The 15,212-nt window shown below is 49.3% G+C and overlaps 1 protein-coding gene across 2 annotated transcripts in view; it reads right to left on the reverse strand.

Annotated features, from left to right (window-relative positions):
• Positions 1-2,379: 2,379 nt before the first annotated feature.
• LOC131590716 (immunoglobulin superfamily member 1-like) overlaps positions 2,380-15,212 on the reverse strand; it is a 31,001-nt gene continuing 18,168 nt past the window's right edge. The window contains exons 6-8 of one of the 2 annotated variants that reach the window (XM_058860987.1): positions 11,627-11,939; positions 5,383-5,479; positions 2,380-3,005 (exon numbers count right to left, since the gene is read on the reverse strand). In XM_058860987.1, coding sequence (XP_058716970.1) covers positions 2,784-3,005; positions 5,383-5,479; positions 11,627-11,939 — 632 coding nt within the window. In that variant the 3' untranslated portion in view covers positions 2,380-2,783. Of the gene's footprint in view, positions 3,006-5,382; positions 5,485-11,626; positions 11,940-15,212 lie in introns of both variants that reach the window. The other variant, XM_058860988.1, reaches the window with a different exon arrangement.

Here is a 15,212-nt window from a genome sequence, read left to right on the forward strand (position 1 = left end):
ATCCCAGTCCATCCCAGTCCATCCCAGTCCATCCCAGCCGGTCCCAGCCCATCCCAGTGGATCTCGGCGGATCCCAGCCGATCCCAGCCGATCCCAACTGATCCCCTCCCAGCCGATTCTAGTGGATCCCAGCCGGTCCCAGCCCATCCCAGCCGATCCCAGCCGGTCCCAGCCCATCCCAGGTCATCCCAGTTGATCCCAGCGGATCCCAGCTCATCCCAGCCCATCCCGGTGAATCCCAGTGGATCCCAGCGGATCCCAGTGGATCCCAGCCGTTCCCCTCCCAGCCGATCCCGTTGATCCCCAGGGCTCCTGGCCCGGCTGCAGCTCCCTGATCCCGCAGGTCCCAGCTCTGCCCCGCCCCCAACGACCCCCTCATTTGCATCTCATTTGCATAAATCACCCAGAATCCTCTCAGGATCCCTGCAGAGATCACCTACACCCCCTCATTTGCATCTCATTTGCATAAACCCCTCCAGATCCACCCAGGGCCCCTGCAGAGGCCATCTTCATCCCCTCATTTGCATCTCATTTGCATAAGAGTGTCTTAATTCTCCCCCCAATACTGCCCCAAGACCCTCCCTGTACCCCTCATTTGCATCTCATTTGCATAAATTCTCCTTGATCATCCCCAGATCCTCCCAGGGCCCCTGAAGAAACCACCCAGTGCCACTCATTTGCATCTCATTTGCATAAATCACCCACATTCCTCCAAGGACCCCTGCAGAGACCATCGACAGCCCCTCATTTGCATCTCATTTACATAAATTCTCCTTAATCATCCTCGGGGGGTCCCTGAAGAAACCTCTCAGTGCCCCTCATTTGCATCTCATTTGCATAAATCCCTCCAGATCCTCCCAGGGCCCCTGCAGAGTCCATCTCCACCCCCTCATTTGCATCTCATTTGCATCCAGCCCCCCCCAAATCCCAACCGACCAATCAGGACCCGGCACCATCGGCTCCACCAATCCCCATTGGCCGCTGGGCCTGGCCCCGCCCACCGCCGCCATCTTGGGGGCGTGGCCTCGGCACCGGCGGCCATTTTGGGGCGTGGCCTTTATTTCGGCCGCCATCTTGGGGGCGTGGCTTTTAAATGGCCGCCATCTTGGGGGCGTGGCTTTTAAATGGCCGCCATCTTGGGGGCGTGGCCTTTGAAGTGGCCGCCATCTTGGGGGCGTGGCTTCTGAGCTGGCGGCCATCTTGGGGCGTGGCTTTTGAAGTGGCCGCCATTTTGTGGGCGTGGCTTTTGCGCTGGCGGCCATTTTGGCGCGTGGCTTTTGATCTGGCAGCCATCTTGGGGGCATGGCTTGAGCTGGTGGCCATTTTGGGGGCGTGGCCTTTATTTCAGTGGCCATCTTGGGTTGGGGGCCATTTTGTGGGCGTGGCTTTTAAGATGGCAGCCATCTTGGGGGCATGGCCTTTGACCTGGCAGCCATATTGGGGGCGTGGCCTTTATTTCAGCGGCCATTTTGGGGGCGTGGCCTTTGAAGTGGCAGCCATTTTGTGGGCGTGGCTTGAGCTGGAAGCCATCTTGGGGATGTGGCTTTTAAAATGGTGGCCATTTTTGGGGCGTGGCTTGAGCTGGCGGCCATTTTGAGGGCGTGGCTTTTTAAATGGTGGCCATTTTGTTGGTGTGGCCTTTATTTCGGCAGCCATCTTGGGGGAGTGGCCTTTTAAATGGTGGCCATCTTGGGAGCGTGGCTTTAGGGCTGGTGGCCATTTTGTGGGCGTGGCTTTTAAATGGCGGCCATCTTGGGGGCGTGGCTTTTAAAATGGTGGCCATTTTGGGGGCGTGGCCTTTATTGCAGTGGCCATCTTGGGTTGGTGGCCATTTTGAAGGCGTGGCTTTTGAGATGGCAGCCATCTTGGGGGCGTGGCTTTTGAAGTGGCGGCCATTTTGTGGGCGTGGCTTTAGACCTGGTGGCCATTTTGTGGGCGTGGCTTTTAAAGTTGTGATCATTTTAGGGGCGTGGCTTTTAAATGGCGGCCATTTTGTGGGCGTGGCTTTTAAATGGCGGCCATCTTGGGGGCGTGGCCTTTATTTCGGCGGCCATCTTGGGGGCGTGGCCTTTGAAGTGGCGGCCATTTTGTGGGAGTGGCTTTTAAAAGGCGGCCATCTTGGGGGCGTGGCTTTTAAAATGGCAGCCATTTTGTGGGCGTGGCTTTTGCGCTGGCGGCCATTTGTGGGCGTGGCTTTTGCGCTGGCGGCCATTTTGTGGGCGTGGCTTTTGCGCTGGCCGCCATTTTGTGGGCGTGGCTTTTGCGCTGGCCGCCATTTTGTGGGCGTGGCTTTTGCGCTGGCGGCCATTTTGGCGCGTGGCTTTTAAATGGCGGCCATCTTTGGGGTGTGGCCTTTGAAGTGGCAGCCATTTTGTGGGCGTGGCTTTTGCGCTGGCAGCCATTTTGTGGGCGTGGCTTTTAAAATGTCGATCATTTTAGGGGCGTGGCTTCTTAAATGGCGGCCATTTTGGGGGCGTGGCCTTTATTTCAGTGGCCATCTTGGATTGGGGGCCATTTTGTGGGCGTGGCTTTTAAGATGGCAGCCATCTTGGGGGCGTGGCCTTTGACCTGGCAGCCATTTTGGGGGCGTGGCCTTTATTTCAGCGGCCATATTGGGGGCATGGCTTTTAAAATGGCGGCCATTTTGTGGGCGTGGCTTTTGATCTGGTGGCCATCTTGGGGGCGTGGCTTGAGCTGGCGGCCATTTTGTGGGCGTGGCTTTTAAGCCGACCGCCATCTTGGGGGCGTGGCTTGAGCTGGCGGCCATTTTGAGGGCGTGGCTTTTAAGCTGGCAGCCATTTTGAAGGCGGCCATTTTGGGAGCGTGGTTTCAGCATCATTCCGGGGAGCGTGGTCTGCGTACTGTCGGCCATCTTGGTGGGCGTGGTCTGCGCCTTGTCCGCCATCTTGGTGGGCGTGGCCTGTCTCAGGAAGCCACCTCCAGGTCCCCCATGGAGAAAGTTCCGGTGTCTTCCCCCGGGCGCAGCCCCCGCCAGCGAGAACCTCCTGGAATGGGGTGAAAATCCAACATTTTGGGCAAAAAAATCAATTTTGGAGGAAAAAAACGGGATTTGGGGGTGGAAAAAGGGATCTGGAGTTAATTGAGGATTTTTGGGGTGAAAAATGGAGATTTTGGAGCTAAATTGGGGATTTTGGCATTGGGGCAAGAGAGGTTTGGTGATAAAATAAAATAATTTGGGGGGAAATGGGGAATTTGGGACAAAAACGGCGATTTTGGGGCAAAATCGGAATTTGGGGGTAAAATGAGGATTTGGGTGAGGCAAAATCGAAGGTTTGGGCTGAAAATGGGGAGTTTGGGGCAGAAAAAGGGAATTTTGGGGCAAAAAAAGGGAATTTGGGGGTGAAAATCAGGAATGTGGGGGTGGAGGGGTTGAGTTTGGGAGGAAAATGGGAAATTTGGGGTGAAATTGGGGATTTGGGGGGAAAAATTGGGGATTTGGGAAATTTGTGATCAAAATGGGCAATTCAGGGGCAAAATTTTGGGGCAAAAAATGAAATTTTAGTCAAAAATGAGAAAATTGGGGTGAGAAGAGCCCAATTTTGGGGTTTAAAGGGGCATTTTAAGGGAAAATAAGAGAAAAAATGTGAGAAATTTTGAAATTTGGGGGAATTTGGGGCAAAATGGCCGAGTTTTGGACAAAAGGGGGACAATTGGAGGGTCAAAATCGACAATTTTGGGGGAAAAATGTAAATTTTTGAACTGGAATGGGAAAATTGGCATCAAAATGGGGCAAAAATGCCAATTCTGGGGTGAAATGGGCAGATTTGGGTTAAAATCAGAGATTTCAAGGAAATTTGGGGACAAAATGGGCGATTTGGGATCCAAATGTGTAATTTAGGGCAAAATGTTTAATTTTTTTGGCTAAAAGTGACAATTTTAGTATCGAAATGGGTAATTCGGGGGTAAAAATGGACAAATTTGGGTTAAAAGGGGAGATTAGGGGAAGATTTTAAGTCAAAAAGGGGAATTTTGGGGTAAAAGGGTGAAGTTTTGGGCAGAAAGGGACGATTTTGGTGTCAGAAATGGTTTTTTTTGGGAAAATTTGGAGTCAGAATGGGCAATTTGGGGGTAAAAAAGTATCTTTTTTTACTAAAATGGGCAATTTGTGGGTAAAAAAGTCGGTTTTTGGACTAAAATGGGGAATTTGGGGGGAATTCAGAGATCAAAATTAATTTAAGAGCAAAAGGGACAAATTTGGGTAAAAAAAAAAAGATAATTTGAGGTAAAAATGGGAAATTTGTGGGCAAAAGGGTCAATTTTGGGACTAAAAGGGAGGGTTTGGGGATCAAAATTCGATTTTGGGGTCAAAATGAGGAATTTGGGGTAAAATTGGTTTTAAAACAGGAGATTTGGGGGAATTTGGGGATTAAAATGGGTGAATTTGGGGCAGAATGATCAATTTTTGAACTGAACTGGGGAAATTTGGGTCAAAACAGGAACTTTGGGGACAGTTTTGGGGTCAAATTGGCAAATTTGGGGCAAAAAAAGTGAATTCCGGAATAAAATTCAAAACTTTGGGTCAAAATGGACAATTTGGGGACAAAAGGGCCTTTTTTTGGTCTAAAATGGGAAAATCTGGGTTAAAATGGGAAATTTGAAGGCAGTTTTGGGATTAAAGTGGGGAATTTGGGATTAAAATGGGAAATTTTGGGTTAAAATGGGAAAATTTGGGTTAAAATGGGAAATTTGAAGGCAGTTTTGGGATCAAAGTGGGAAATTTGGGGTCAAAACCAAAAGTTTTGGACTAAAATAGAGAAATTTGGGTTAAATTTGGGGGCAGAATTTTCTATTTTTGAACTTAACCAGAGAAGTTTGGGTCAAAACGGGAACTTTGGGGACAGTTTTGGGGTCAAATTGGCAAATTTGGGCCAAAAAAAAGTGAATTCCAGAATAAAATTCAAAACTTTGGGTCAAAATGGACAATATGGGGACAAAAGGGCCTTTTTTTGGGCTAAAATGGGAAAATTTGGGTTAGAATGGGAAATTTGAAGGCAGTTTTGGGATCAAAGTGGGGAATTCGGGATGAAAATGGGAAAATTTGGGTTAAAATGGGAAATTTGAAGGCAGTTTTGGGATCAAAGTGGGGAATTCGGGATTAAAATGGGAAAATTTGGGTTAAAATGGGAAATTTTGGGTTAAAATGGGAAAATTTGGGTTAAAATGGGAAATTTGAAGGCAGTTTTGCGATCAAAGTGGGAAATTTGGGATCAAAACCCAAAGTTTTGGACTAAAATAGAGAAATTTGGGTTAAATTTGGTGGTTTGGGGGCAGAATTTTGTATTTTTGGACTGACAGGGAAATTTTAGGGTTAAAATGGGCGATTTTGGGGGTGGGGTCAAATTCCTCCCCTCCCCCACTGACCCCGCCTCTTCCGGCACAGACAAGCAGCCAATAGGAGCCCGAGGAGCAGCGAGGCCACGCCCACCGCGGTGCCGATGACCAATGGGAGGAGCTCGAGCTGAGCTGAGGGTGAGAAACCCAAAAAAAACCCAAACCCTGGTCAGGAAATACCCAAAAAACCCCAAAAATGCCCCCAAAATCCACCTGGGTCAGCAAAAAACCCAAAATCCCCAAAAATTTACTCAAAAAAATCACCCGGGTTCAGCGAATTCCCCAAAAATCTGAATTTTCTACCCAAAAAAATACCTTGGGTCAGGAAATACCCAAAAAACCCCAAAACTGCCCCAAAAAACCCTCTGGGTCAGCAAAAACCCCAAAACCACCCCAAAAAAAACTCCTCTGGGTCACCAAACCCCCCAAAAACCCCAAAATCACCCCAGAAGAACCCCAAAACCACCCCAAAAACCAACCCCAGGGTCAGCAAAAACCCCCAAAACCCCCAAACCACCCTAAAAACCCCAAAACCACCCCAAATAAACCCTCTGGGTCAGCAAATACCCAAAACCACCCCAAAAACTCCAAAACCACACCAAAAACCAACCCCAGTGTCTGCAAAAGCCCCAAAAAACCCCAAAAACCCCAAAACCACCCAAAAAACCCACCCCAGGTTCAGCAAAAACCCCAAAAACCCCAAACCACCCCAAAAACCCCAAAACCACCCCAAAAACCAACCCCAAAGTCTGCAAACACCCCAAAAACCCCAAAACTGCCCCAAAAAACCCTCTGGGTCACCAAACCCCCCCAAAACCCCAAAATCACCCCAGAAAAACCCCAAAACCACCCCAAAAATCCCTCTGGGTCAGCAAAAACCCCCAAAACCCAAAACCACACCAAAAACCACCCTGGGTCAGCAAAAACCCCAAAACCCCAAAACCACCCCAAAAAAACCTCCAGGGTCTGCAAACACCCCAAAATCACCCCAAAAACACCCCAAAAACCCAAAACCACCCCAAAAACCCCAAAACCACCCCAAAAAAACCTCCAGGATCTGCAAACACCCCAAAAACCCCAAAAACACCCCAAAAACCCCAAAACCACCCCAAAAACCAAACCCAGGGTCAGCAAAAACCCCAAAAACCCCAAAACCACCCCAAAAAAACCTCCAGGGTCTGCAAACACCCCAAAAACCCCAAAAACACCCCAAAAACCCCAAAACCACCCCAAAAAAACCCAAAACCACCCCAAAAACCAACACCCCCCAAAAAAACCCCAAAACCACCCCAAAAAACCCAAAACCACCCCAAAAACCCCAAAACCACCCCAAAAATCTCAAAACCACCCCAAAAACCCCAAAACCACCCCAAAAAACCCCAAAACCACCCCAAAAAACCCAAAACCACCCCAAAAAACCCCAAAACCACCCCAAAAAAACCCAAAACCACCCCAAAAACCCCAAAACCACCCCAAAAACCCCAAAATCACCCCAAAAAACCCCAAAACCACCCCAAAAACCCCAAAACCACCCCAAAAAACCCAAAACCACCCCAAAAAACCCAAAACCACCCCAAAAGAACCCAAAACCACCCCAAAAAACCCCAAAACCACCCCAAAAACCCAAAACCACCCCAAAAATCTCAAAACCACCCCAAAAACCCCAAAACCACCCCAAAAAACCCCAAAACCACCCCAAAAACCCCAAAACCACCTCAAAAACCCCAAAACCACCCCAAAAAAACCCCAAAACCACCCTAAAAACCCCAAAACCACCTCAAAAACCCCAAAACCACCCTAAAAACCCCAAAACCACCCCAAAAACCCCAAAACCACCCCAAAAACCCCAAAACCACCCCAAAAACCCAAAACCACCCCAAAAAACCCAAAACCACCCCCAAAACCCCAAAACCACCCCAAAAACCCCAAAACCACCCCAAAAAAACCCAAAACCACCCCAAAAAACCCCAAATCCACCCCAAAAATCTCAAAACCACCCCAAAAACCCCAAAACCACCCCAAAAACCCCAAAACCACCCCAAAAACCCCAAAACCACCCTAAAAAAACCCCAAAACCACCCCAAAAACCCCAAAACCACCCCAAAAAACCCAAAACCACTCCAAAAACCCAAAACCACCCCAAAAACCCCAAAACCACACCAAAAACCCCAAAACCACCCCAAAAACCCCAAAACCACCCTAAAAATCCCAAAACCAACCCAAAAACCCAAAACCACCCCAAAAACCCAAAACCACCCCAAAAAAACCCAAAACCACCCCAAAAACCCCAAAACCACACCAAAAAACCCAAAACCACCCCAAAAACCCCAAAACCACCCCAAAAACCCCAAAACCACCCCAAAAACCCCAAAACCACCCCAAAATATCCAAAACCACACCAAAAGCCCCAAAACCACCCCAAAAAACCCAAAACCACCCCAAAAAAACCCCAAAACCACCCCAAAAAAACCCCAAAACCACCCCAAAAAAACCCCAAAACCACCCCAAAAACCCCAAAACCACCCCAAAAAAAACCAAAACCACCCCAAAAAACCCCAAAACCACCCCAAAAACCCCAAAACCACCCCAAAAAAAACCAAAACCACCCCAAAAACCCCAAAACCCCCCAAAAACCCTCTGGGTCACCAAACCCCCAAAAAACCCCAAAATCACCCCAGAAAAACCCCAAAACCACCCCAAGAAACTCCTCTGGGTCAATGAATACCCCAAAAACCCCAAAACCACCCCAAAAACCAACCCTAGGGTCAGCAAAAACCCCAAAAACCCCAAAACCACCCCAAAAAAACCCTCTGGGTCACCAAGCCCCCCAAAAACCCCAAAACCACCCCAAAAAAACCCCAAAACCACCCCAAAAAACCCCAAACCACCCCAAAAAACCCCAAACCACCCCAAAAACCCCAAAACCACCCCAAAAACCCCAAAACCACCCCAAAAAACCCAAAACCACCCCAAAAACCAAACCCAAGGTCAGCAAACACCCCAAAAAACCTAAAACCACCCCAAAAACCCCTGTGGGTCACCAAACCCCCCCAAAACCCCAAAACCACCCCAAAAACCCCAAAACCACCCCAAAAAAACCCAAAACCAACCCAAAAACCCCAAAACCACCCCAAAAAAACCCAAAACCAACCCAAAAACCCAAAACCACCCCAAAAACCCAAAACCACCCCAAAAAAACCCAAAACCAACCCAAAAACCCCAAAACCACACCAAAAACCCCAAAATCACCCCAAAAAAACCCAAAACCACCCCAAAAACCCCAAAATCACACCAAAAAACCCAAAACCACCCAAAAAAACTCAAAACCACCCAAAAAAAACCCCAAACCCACCCCAAAAACCCAAAACCACCCCAAAAACCCCAAAACCACCCCAAAACCCCCAAAACCACCCCAAAAAACCCAAAACCACCCAAAAAAACCCAAAACCACCCCAAAAAAACCCAAAACCACCTCAAAAAAACCCCAAAACCACCCCAAAAAAACCCAAAACCAACCCAAAAACCCAAAACCACCCCAAAAACCCAAAACCACCCCAAAAAAACCCAAAACCACCCCAAAAACCCAAAACCTCCCCAAAAACCCCAAAACCACCCCAAAACCCCAAAACCACACCAAAAAACCCAAAACCACCCCAAAAACCCCAAAACCACCCCAAAAACCCCAAAACCACCCCAAAAACCCCAAAACCACCCCAAAATATCCAAAACCACACCAAAAGCCCCAAAACCACCCCAAAAAACCCAAAACCACCCCAAAAAAACCCCAAAACCACCCCAAAAAAACCCAAAAACCACCCCAAAAAAACCCCAAAACCACCCCAAAAACCCCAAAACCACCCCAAAAAAAACCAAAACCACCCCAAAAACCCCAAAACCCCCCAAAAACCCTCTGGGTCACCAAACCCCCAAAAAACCCCAAAATCACCCCAGAAAAACCCCAAAACCACCCCAAAAATTCCTCTGGGTCAGCAAAAACCCCAAAACCACCCCAAGAAACTCCTCTGGGTCAATGAATACCCCAAAAACCCCAAAACCACCCCAAAAACCAACCCTAGGGTCAGCAAAAACCCCAAAACCACCCCAAAAACACCAAAACCACCTTAAAAAACCCCAAAACCACCCCAAAAAAACCCAAAACTACCTTAAAAAAACCCCAAAACCACCCCAAAAACCCAAAACCACCCCAAAAACCCCAAAACCACCCCAAAAATTCCAAAACCACCCCAAAAACCCCAAAACCACCTCAAAAAACCCCAAAACCACCCCAAAAACCCCAAAACCACCCCAAAAACCCCAAAACCACCCCACAAAACCCCAAAACCACCCCAAAAACCCCAAAACCACCCCAAAAAACCCCAAAACCACCCCAAAAACCCCAAAACCACCCAAATTTTGGAGCTCCCCAAAATCCCCACACCCCAAATTTTGTGTGTGGCCATTTTGGGGGGCGTGGTCATTGGATGGGTGAGGTCATTGGGGTGGGTGTGGCCATTTTGGGGTGTGGCCACATTGGGGTGGGCGTGGCCATTTTGGGGTGAGGTCATTGGGGTGTGTGTGGCCATTTTTGGGGCGTGGCCACTTTGGGGTGTGGCCATTTTGGGTGGGCGTGGCCATTTTGGGGTGAGGTCATCGGGGTGGGCGTGGCCATTTTAGGGTGGGCGTGGTCATCTCAGGCCGCGACCATTTTTGGTGATGTCATTGGGATGGGCGTGGCCATTTTTGGGTGTGGCCATTTTTGGGTGTGGCCATTTGGGTGGGTGTGGCCATTTTGGGGTGGGTGTGGCCATTTTGGGGTGTGGCCATTTGGGGTGTGGTCACTGAAGTGGGCGTGGTCATTTTAGAGTGGGTGTGGCCATTGGGATGGGCGTGGCCCTTTTGGGGCGTGGTCATTGGAGTGGGCGTGGCCATTTGGGGTGGGTGTGGCCATTTTGGGGGTGTGACCATCGGGGTGGGTGTGGCCATTTTGGGGTGTGGCCATTGGGGTAAGCCTGGACATTTTTGGGGTGTGGTCACTGGGATGGGCGTGGCCATTTGGGGGTGTGGTCATTGGGGTGTGGCCATTTTGCGGTGTGGCCATTTTGGGGTGGGCGTGGACAATTGAGGGTGTGGCCATTTTGGGGTGAGGTCATCGGGGTGGGTGTGGCCATTTTAGGGTGGGCGTGGTCATCTCAGGGCGCAGCCATTTTTGGTGACGTCATTGGGATGGGCGTGGCCAATTTTGGGTGCGGCCATTTTGGGTTGTGGCCATTTGGGGGTGTGGCCATTTTGGGGTGTGGCCATTTTGGGGTGTGGCCATTTTGGGGTGTGGTCAGTGGGGTGGGCGTGGCCTTTCAGGGGTGTGGCCATTGGGGTGGGTGTGGCCATTTTTGGGCGTGGCTATTTTGGGGGTGTGGCCATTATTGGGGCGTGGCCACTTTGGGGTGGGCGTGGCCACTTTTGGGGTGTGGCCATTGGGATGGGTGTGGCCATTTTGGGGTGTGGCCATTTAAGGGTGTAATCGTTGGGGTGGGCGTGGCCATTTTGGGGTGAGGTCACTGGGGTGGGCGTGGCTATTTTGGGGTGTGGCCATTTGGGAGTGTGACCATTTGGGTGGCTGTGGCCATTTTGGGGTGTGGCCACTTTGGGGCGTGGCCATTTTTGGGTGGGCGTGGCCAATTTGGGTGGGCGTGGCCAATTTGGGGCGTGGCCATTTTGGGGGCGTGGCCAATCAGGTGAGCGTGGCTTTATGGGCGTGGCCACCCCCAATCAATCCCCACCATCCCCCCCTCCATTTTCCCCCCAAAATCCTCCATTTTCCCCCCAAAATCCCCCATTTCCCCCCAAAATCCCCCATTTTCCCCCCAAAATCCCCCATTTTCCCCCCAAAATCCCCCATTTTTTTCCCAAAATCCCCCATTTTTTTCCCAAAATCCCCCATTTTTTTCACAAAATCCCCCATTTTTTTTCCAAAATCCCCCATTTTCCCCCCAAAATCCCCCATTTTCCCCCCAAAATCCCCCATTTTTTTCCCAAAATCCCCCATTTTCCCCCCAAAATCCCCCATTTTTTTCCCAAAATCCCCCATTTTTTTCCCAAAATCCCCCATTTTCCCCCCAAAATCCCCCATTTTTTCCCCAAAATCCCCCATTTTCCCCCCAAAATCCCCCATTTTCCCCCCAAAATCCCCCATTTTTTTCCCAAAATCCCTCATTTTCCCCCCAAAATCCCCCATTTTTTTCCCAAAATCCCCCATTTTCCCCCCAAAATCCCCCACCTACCCCTGACCTCCACAGCCACGCCCCGGCTGGGCGGAGCCTCCAGCCAGGCCCCGCCCACCTCCTCCTCCACCCGGCAGCTGAAATTCCCGGCGAATTCCCGGGAAATCCTCGGGAAGAGCAGCTCGGAGCCCTCCCCGGCGCCGCCGATGACGTCACCGGCGCCCGGCGTCACCTCGGCGCCGTCGCGGAAGAAGCGGAAGCGGCGCCGGAAGTGGCGCCGGGGCGCGGCGCAGCTCAGGCGCAGCCGGTGGCCGGTGGCCACCACGCCCGAGAGCGGCTCCACGGAGAGGACGGGAGGAGGACACGGATCTGGGATGGGGAGGGAAAACAAAAAAAGATTTGGGAAAAATCCTTGGAATCGACGATTTTTTCACCACCTGGGTGGGATTTGTGGGAAAAAGGACTAAAAACGACCCAAAAATTCGATGTTTTGGAGGTGGGAATGGAGAAGATGAACAAAAACACCCAGATTTCCCCAAAATCCAGATTTTTTTTCAGCTGGAGGATGTTTGGAACCACCCAGAAGGTTCTGGAGGTGCCACCATGATCCTGGTCAGGTTGGGCTTGGATTGGGTCAAAAAAGCCTAAAAATGGTCCAAAACTTCAATGTTCTGGAGATTGGAATGGAGAAGATGATGGAGAACATGAAGAACCACCCAGTTCCTCCCAAAATCCCAATTTTTTTGACCAGAGGAGGTTCCACCATGACCCTGATGGGGCTGGGCTTGGATTGGGTCAAAAAAGGGCTAAAAATGGTCCAAAAATCAACATTTTTGGGACTGGATGAGGTGGAAATGGAGAAGATGGAGAAGAACCACCCAGATTTTCCCAAAATCCCGATTTCTTTTGGCCAAGAGGACATTGGGAACCACCCAGAAGGTTCTGGAGGTGCCACCATGATCCTGGTCAGGTTGGGCTTGGATTGGGTCAAAAAGGCCTAAAAATGACCCCAAAATTCAATGTTCTGGAGATGGGAATGGAGAAGATGATGGAGAACATGAAGAACCACCCAGTTCCTCCCAAAATCCCAATTTTTTTGACCAGAGGAGGTGCCACCATGACCCTGTTTGGGTTGGGCTTGGATTGGGTCAAAAAGGGCAAAAAATGGTCCAAAAATCAACATTTTTGGGACTGGATGAGGTGGAAATGGAGAAGATGAAGAAGAACCACCCAGATTTTCCCAAAATCCCGATTTTTTTTCAGCTGGAGGATGTTTGGAACCACCCAGAAGGTTCTGGAGGTGCCACCATGATCCTGGTCAGGTTGGGCTTGGATTGGGTCAAAAAGGCCTAAAAATGACCCAAAAATTCAATATTTTGGAGATGGGAATGGAGAAGATGATGGAGAACATGAAGAACCACCCAGTTCCTCCCAAAATCCCAATTTTTTTGACCAGAGGAGGTTCTACCATGACCCTGATGGGGCTGGGCTTGGATTGGGTCAAAAAGGGCAAAAAATGGTCCAAAAAATCAACATTTTTGGGACTGGATGAGGTGGAAATGGAGAAGATGGAGAAGAACCCCCAGATTTTCCCAAAATCCCGATTTTTTTTCAGCTGGAGGATGTTTGGAACCACCCAGATGGTCCTGGAGGTTCCTCCATGATCCTGGTCAAATTGGGCTTGGATTGGGTCAAAAAAGCCTAAAAATGACCCAAAAATTCAATGTTCTGGAGATGGGAATGGAGAAGATGATGGAGAACATGAAGAACCACCCAGTTCCTCCCAAAATCCCATTTTTTTTAACCAAAGGAGGTTCCTCCATGGTCCTGTTTGGGTTGGGCTTGGATTGGGTCAAAAAGGGATAAAAATGGTCCAAAAATGAACATTTTTGGGACTGGAAGAGGTAAAAATGGAGAAGATGGACAAAAAACCCCCAGATTTCCCCAAAATCCCGATTTTTTTTCAGCTGGAGGATGTTTGGAACCACCCAGAAGGTTCTGGAGGTACCACCACGATCCTGGTCAGGTTGGGCTTGGATTGGGTCAAAAAAGCCTAAAAATGGTCCAAAAATTCAATATTTTGGAGATGGGAATGGAGAAGATGATGGAGAACATGAAGAACCACCCAGTTCCTCCCAAAATCCCAATTTTTTTGACCAGAGGAGGTTCTACCATGACCCTGATGAGGCTGGGCTTGGATTGGGTCAAAAAAGGGCAAAAAATGGTCCAAAAATCAACATTTTTGGGACTGGAAGAGGTGGAAATGGAGAAGATGGACAAAAACACCCCAGATTTTCCCAAAATCCCGATTTTTTTTCAGCTGGAGGATGTTTGGAACCACCCAGAAGGTTCTGGAGGTGCCACCATGATCCTGGTCAGGTTGGGCTTGGATTGGGTCAAAAAAGCCTAAAAATGGTCCAAAAATTCAATATTTTGGAGATGGGAATGGAGAAGATGATGGAGAACATGAAGAACCACCCAGTTCCTCCCAAAATTCCAATTTTTTTAACCAAAGGAGGTTCCTCCATGGTCCTGTTTGGGTTGGGCTTGGATTGGGTCAAAAAGGGCTAAAAATGGTCCAAAAATCAACATTTTTGGGACTGGATGAGGTGGAAATGGAGAAGATGAAGAAGAACCACCCGGTTTTACCCAAAATCCCGATTTCTTTTGGCCAAGATGACATTAGGAACCACCCAGAAGGTTCTGGAGGTTCCTCCATGGTCCTGGTCAGGTTGGGCTTGGATTGGGTCAAAAAGGGCTAAAAATGGTCCAAAAATCAACATTTTTGGGACTGGATGAGGTGGAAATGGAGAAGATGGACAAAAAAACCCAGATTTCCCCAAAATCCCGATTTCTTTTCGGCTGGAGGATGTTTGGAACCACCCAGAAGGTTCTGGAGGTGCCACCATGGTTCTGTTTGGGTTGGGCTTGGATTGGGTCAAAAAGGGCTAAAAATGGTCCAAAAATCAACATTTTTGGGACTGGATGAGGTGGAAATGGAGAAGATGGAGAAGAACCACCCGGTTTTACCCAAAATCCCGATTTCTTTTGGCCAGAGGACATTAGGAACCATCCAGAAGGTTCTGGAGGTGCCACCGTGATCCTGGTCAGGTTGGGTTTGGATTGGGTCAAAAAAGGCTTAAAAATGGACCCTGAAATCTCAATATTTTGGAAAAAATGGGGAAAACTCCTTGAAATCTGGATTTTTTGGACATTCAGGAGGAGATTTGGGGTCATGACCCCACCAAACCCAACCAAACCCAACCAAACCCAACCATGACCCCACCAAACCCAACCAAACCCAACCAAACCCAACCAAACCCAACCATGACCCCACCAAACCCAACCAAACCCAACCAAACCCAACCAAACCCAACCAAACCCAACCAAACCCCACCAAACCCAACCAAACCCAACCAAACCCAACCAAACCCAACCAAACCCAACCAAACCCAACCAAACCCAACCAAACCCAACCATGACCCCACCAAACCCAACCAAACCCAACCATGACCCCACCAAACCCAACCAAACCCAACCATGACCCCACCAAACCCAACCATGACCCAACCAAACCCAACCATGACCCCACCAAACCCAACCAAACCCAACCAAACCCAACCATGACCCAACCAAACCCAA

Source organism: Poecile atricapillus, chromosome 34, assembly GCF_030490865.1.
Source record: "Poecile atricapillus isolate bPoeAtr1 chromosome 34, bPoeAtr1.hap1, whole genome shotgun sequence".
Taxonomy (NCBI): Eukaryota; Metazoa; Chordata; class Aves; order Passeriformes; family Paridae; genus Poecile; species Poecile atricapillus.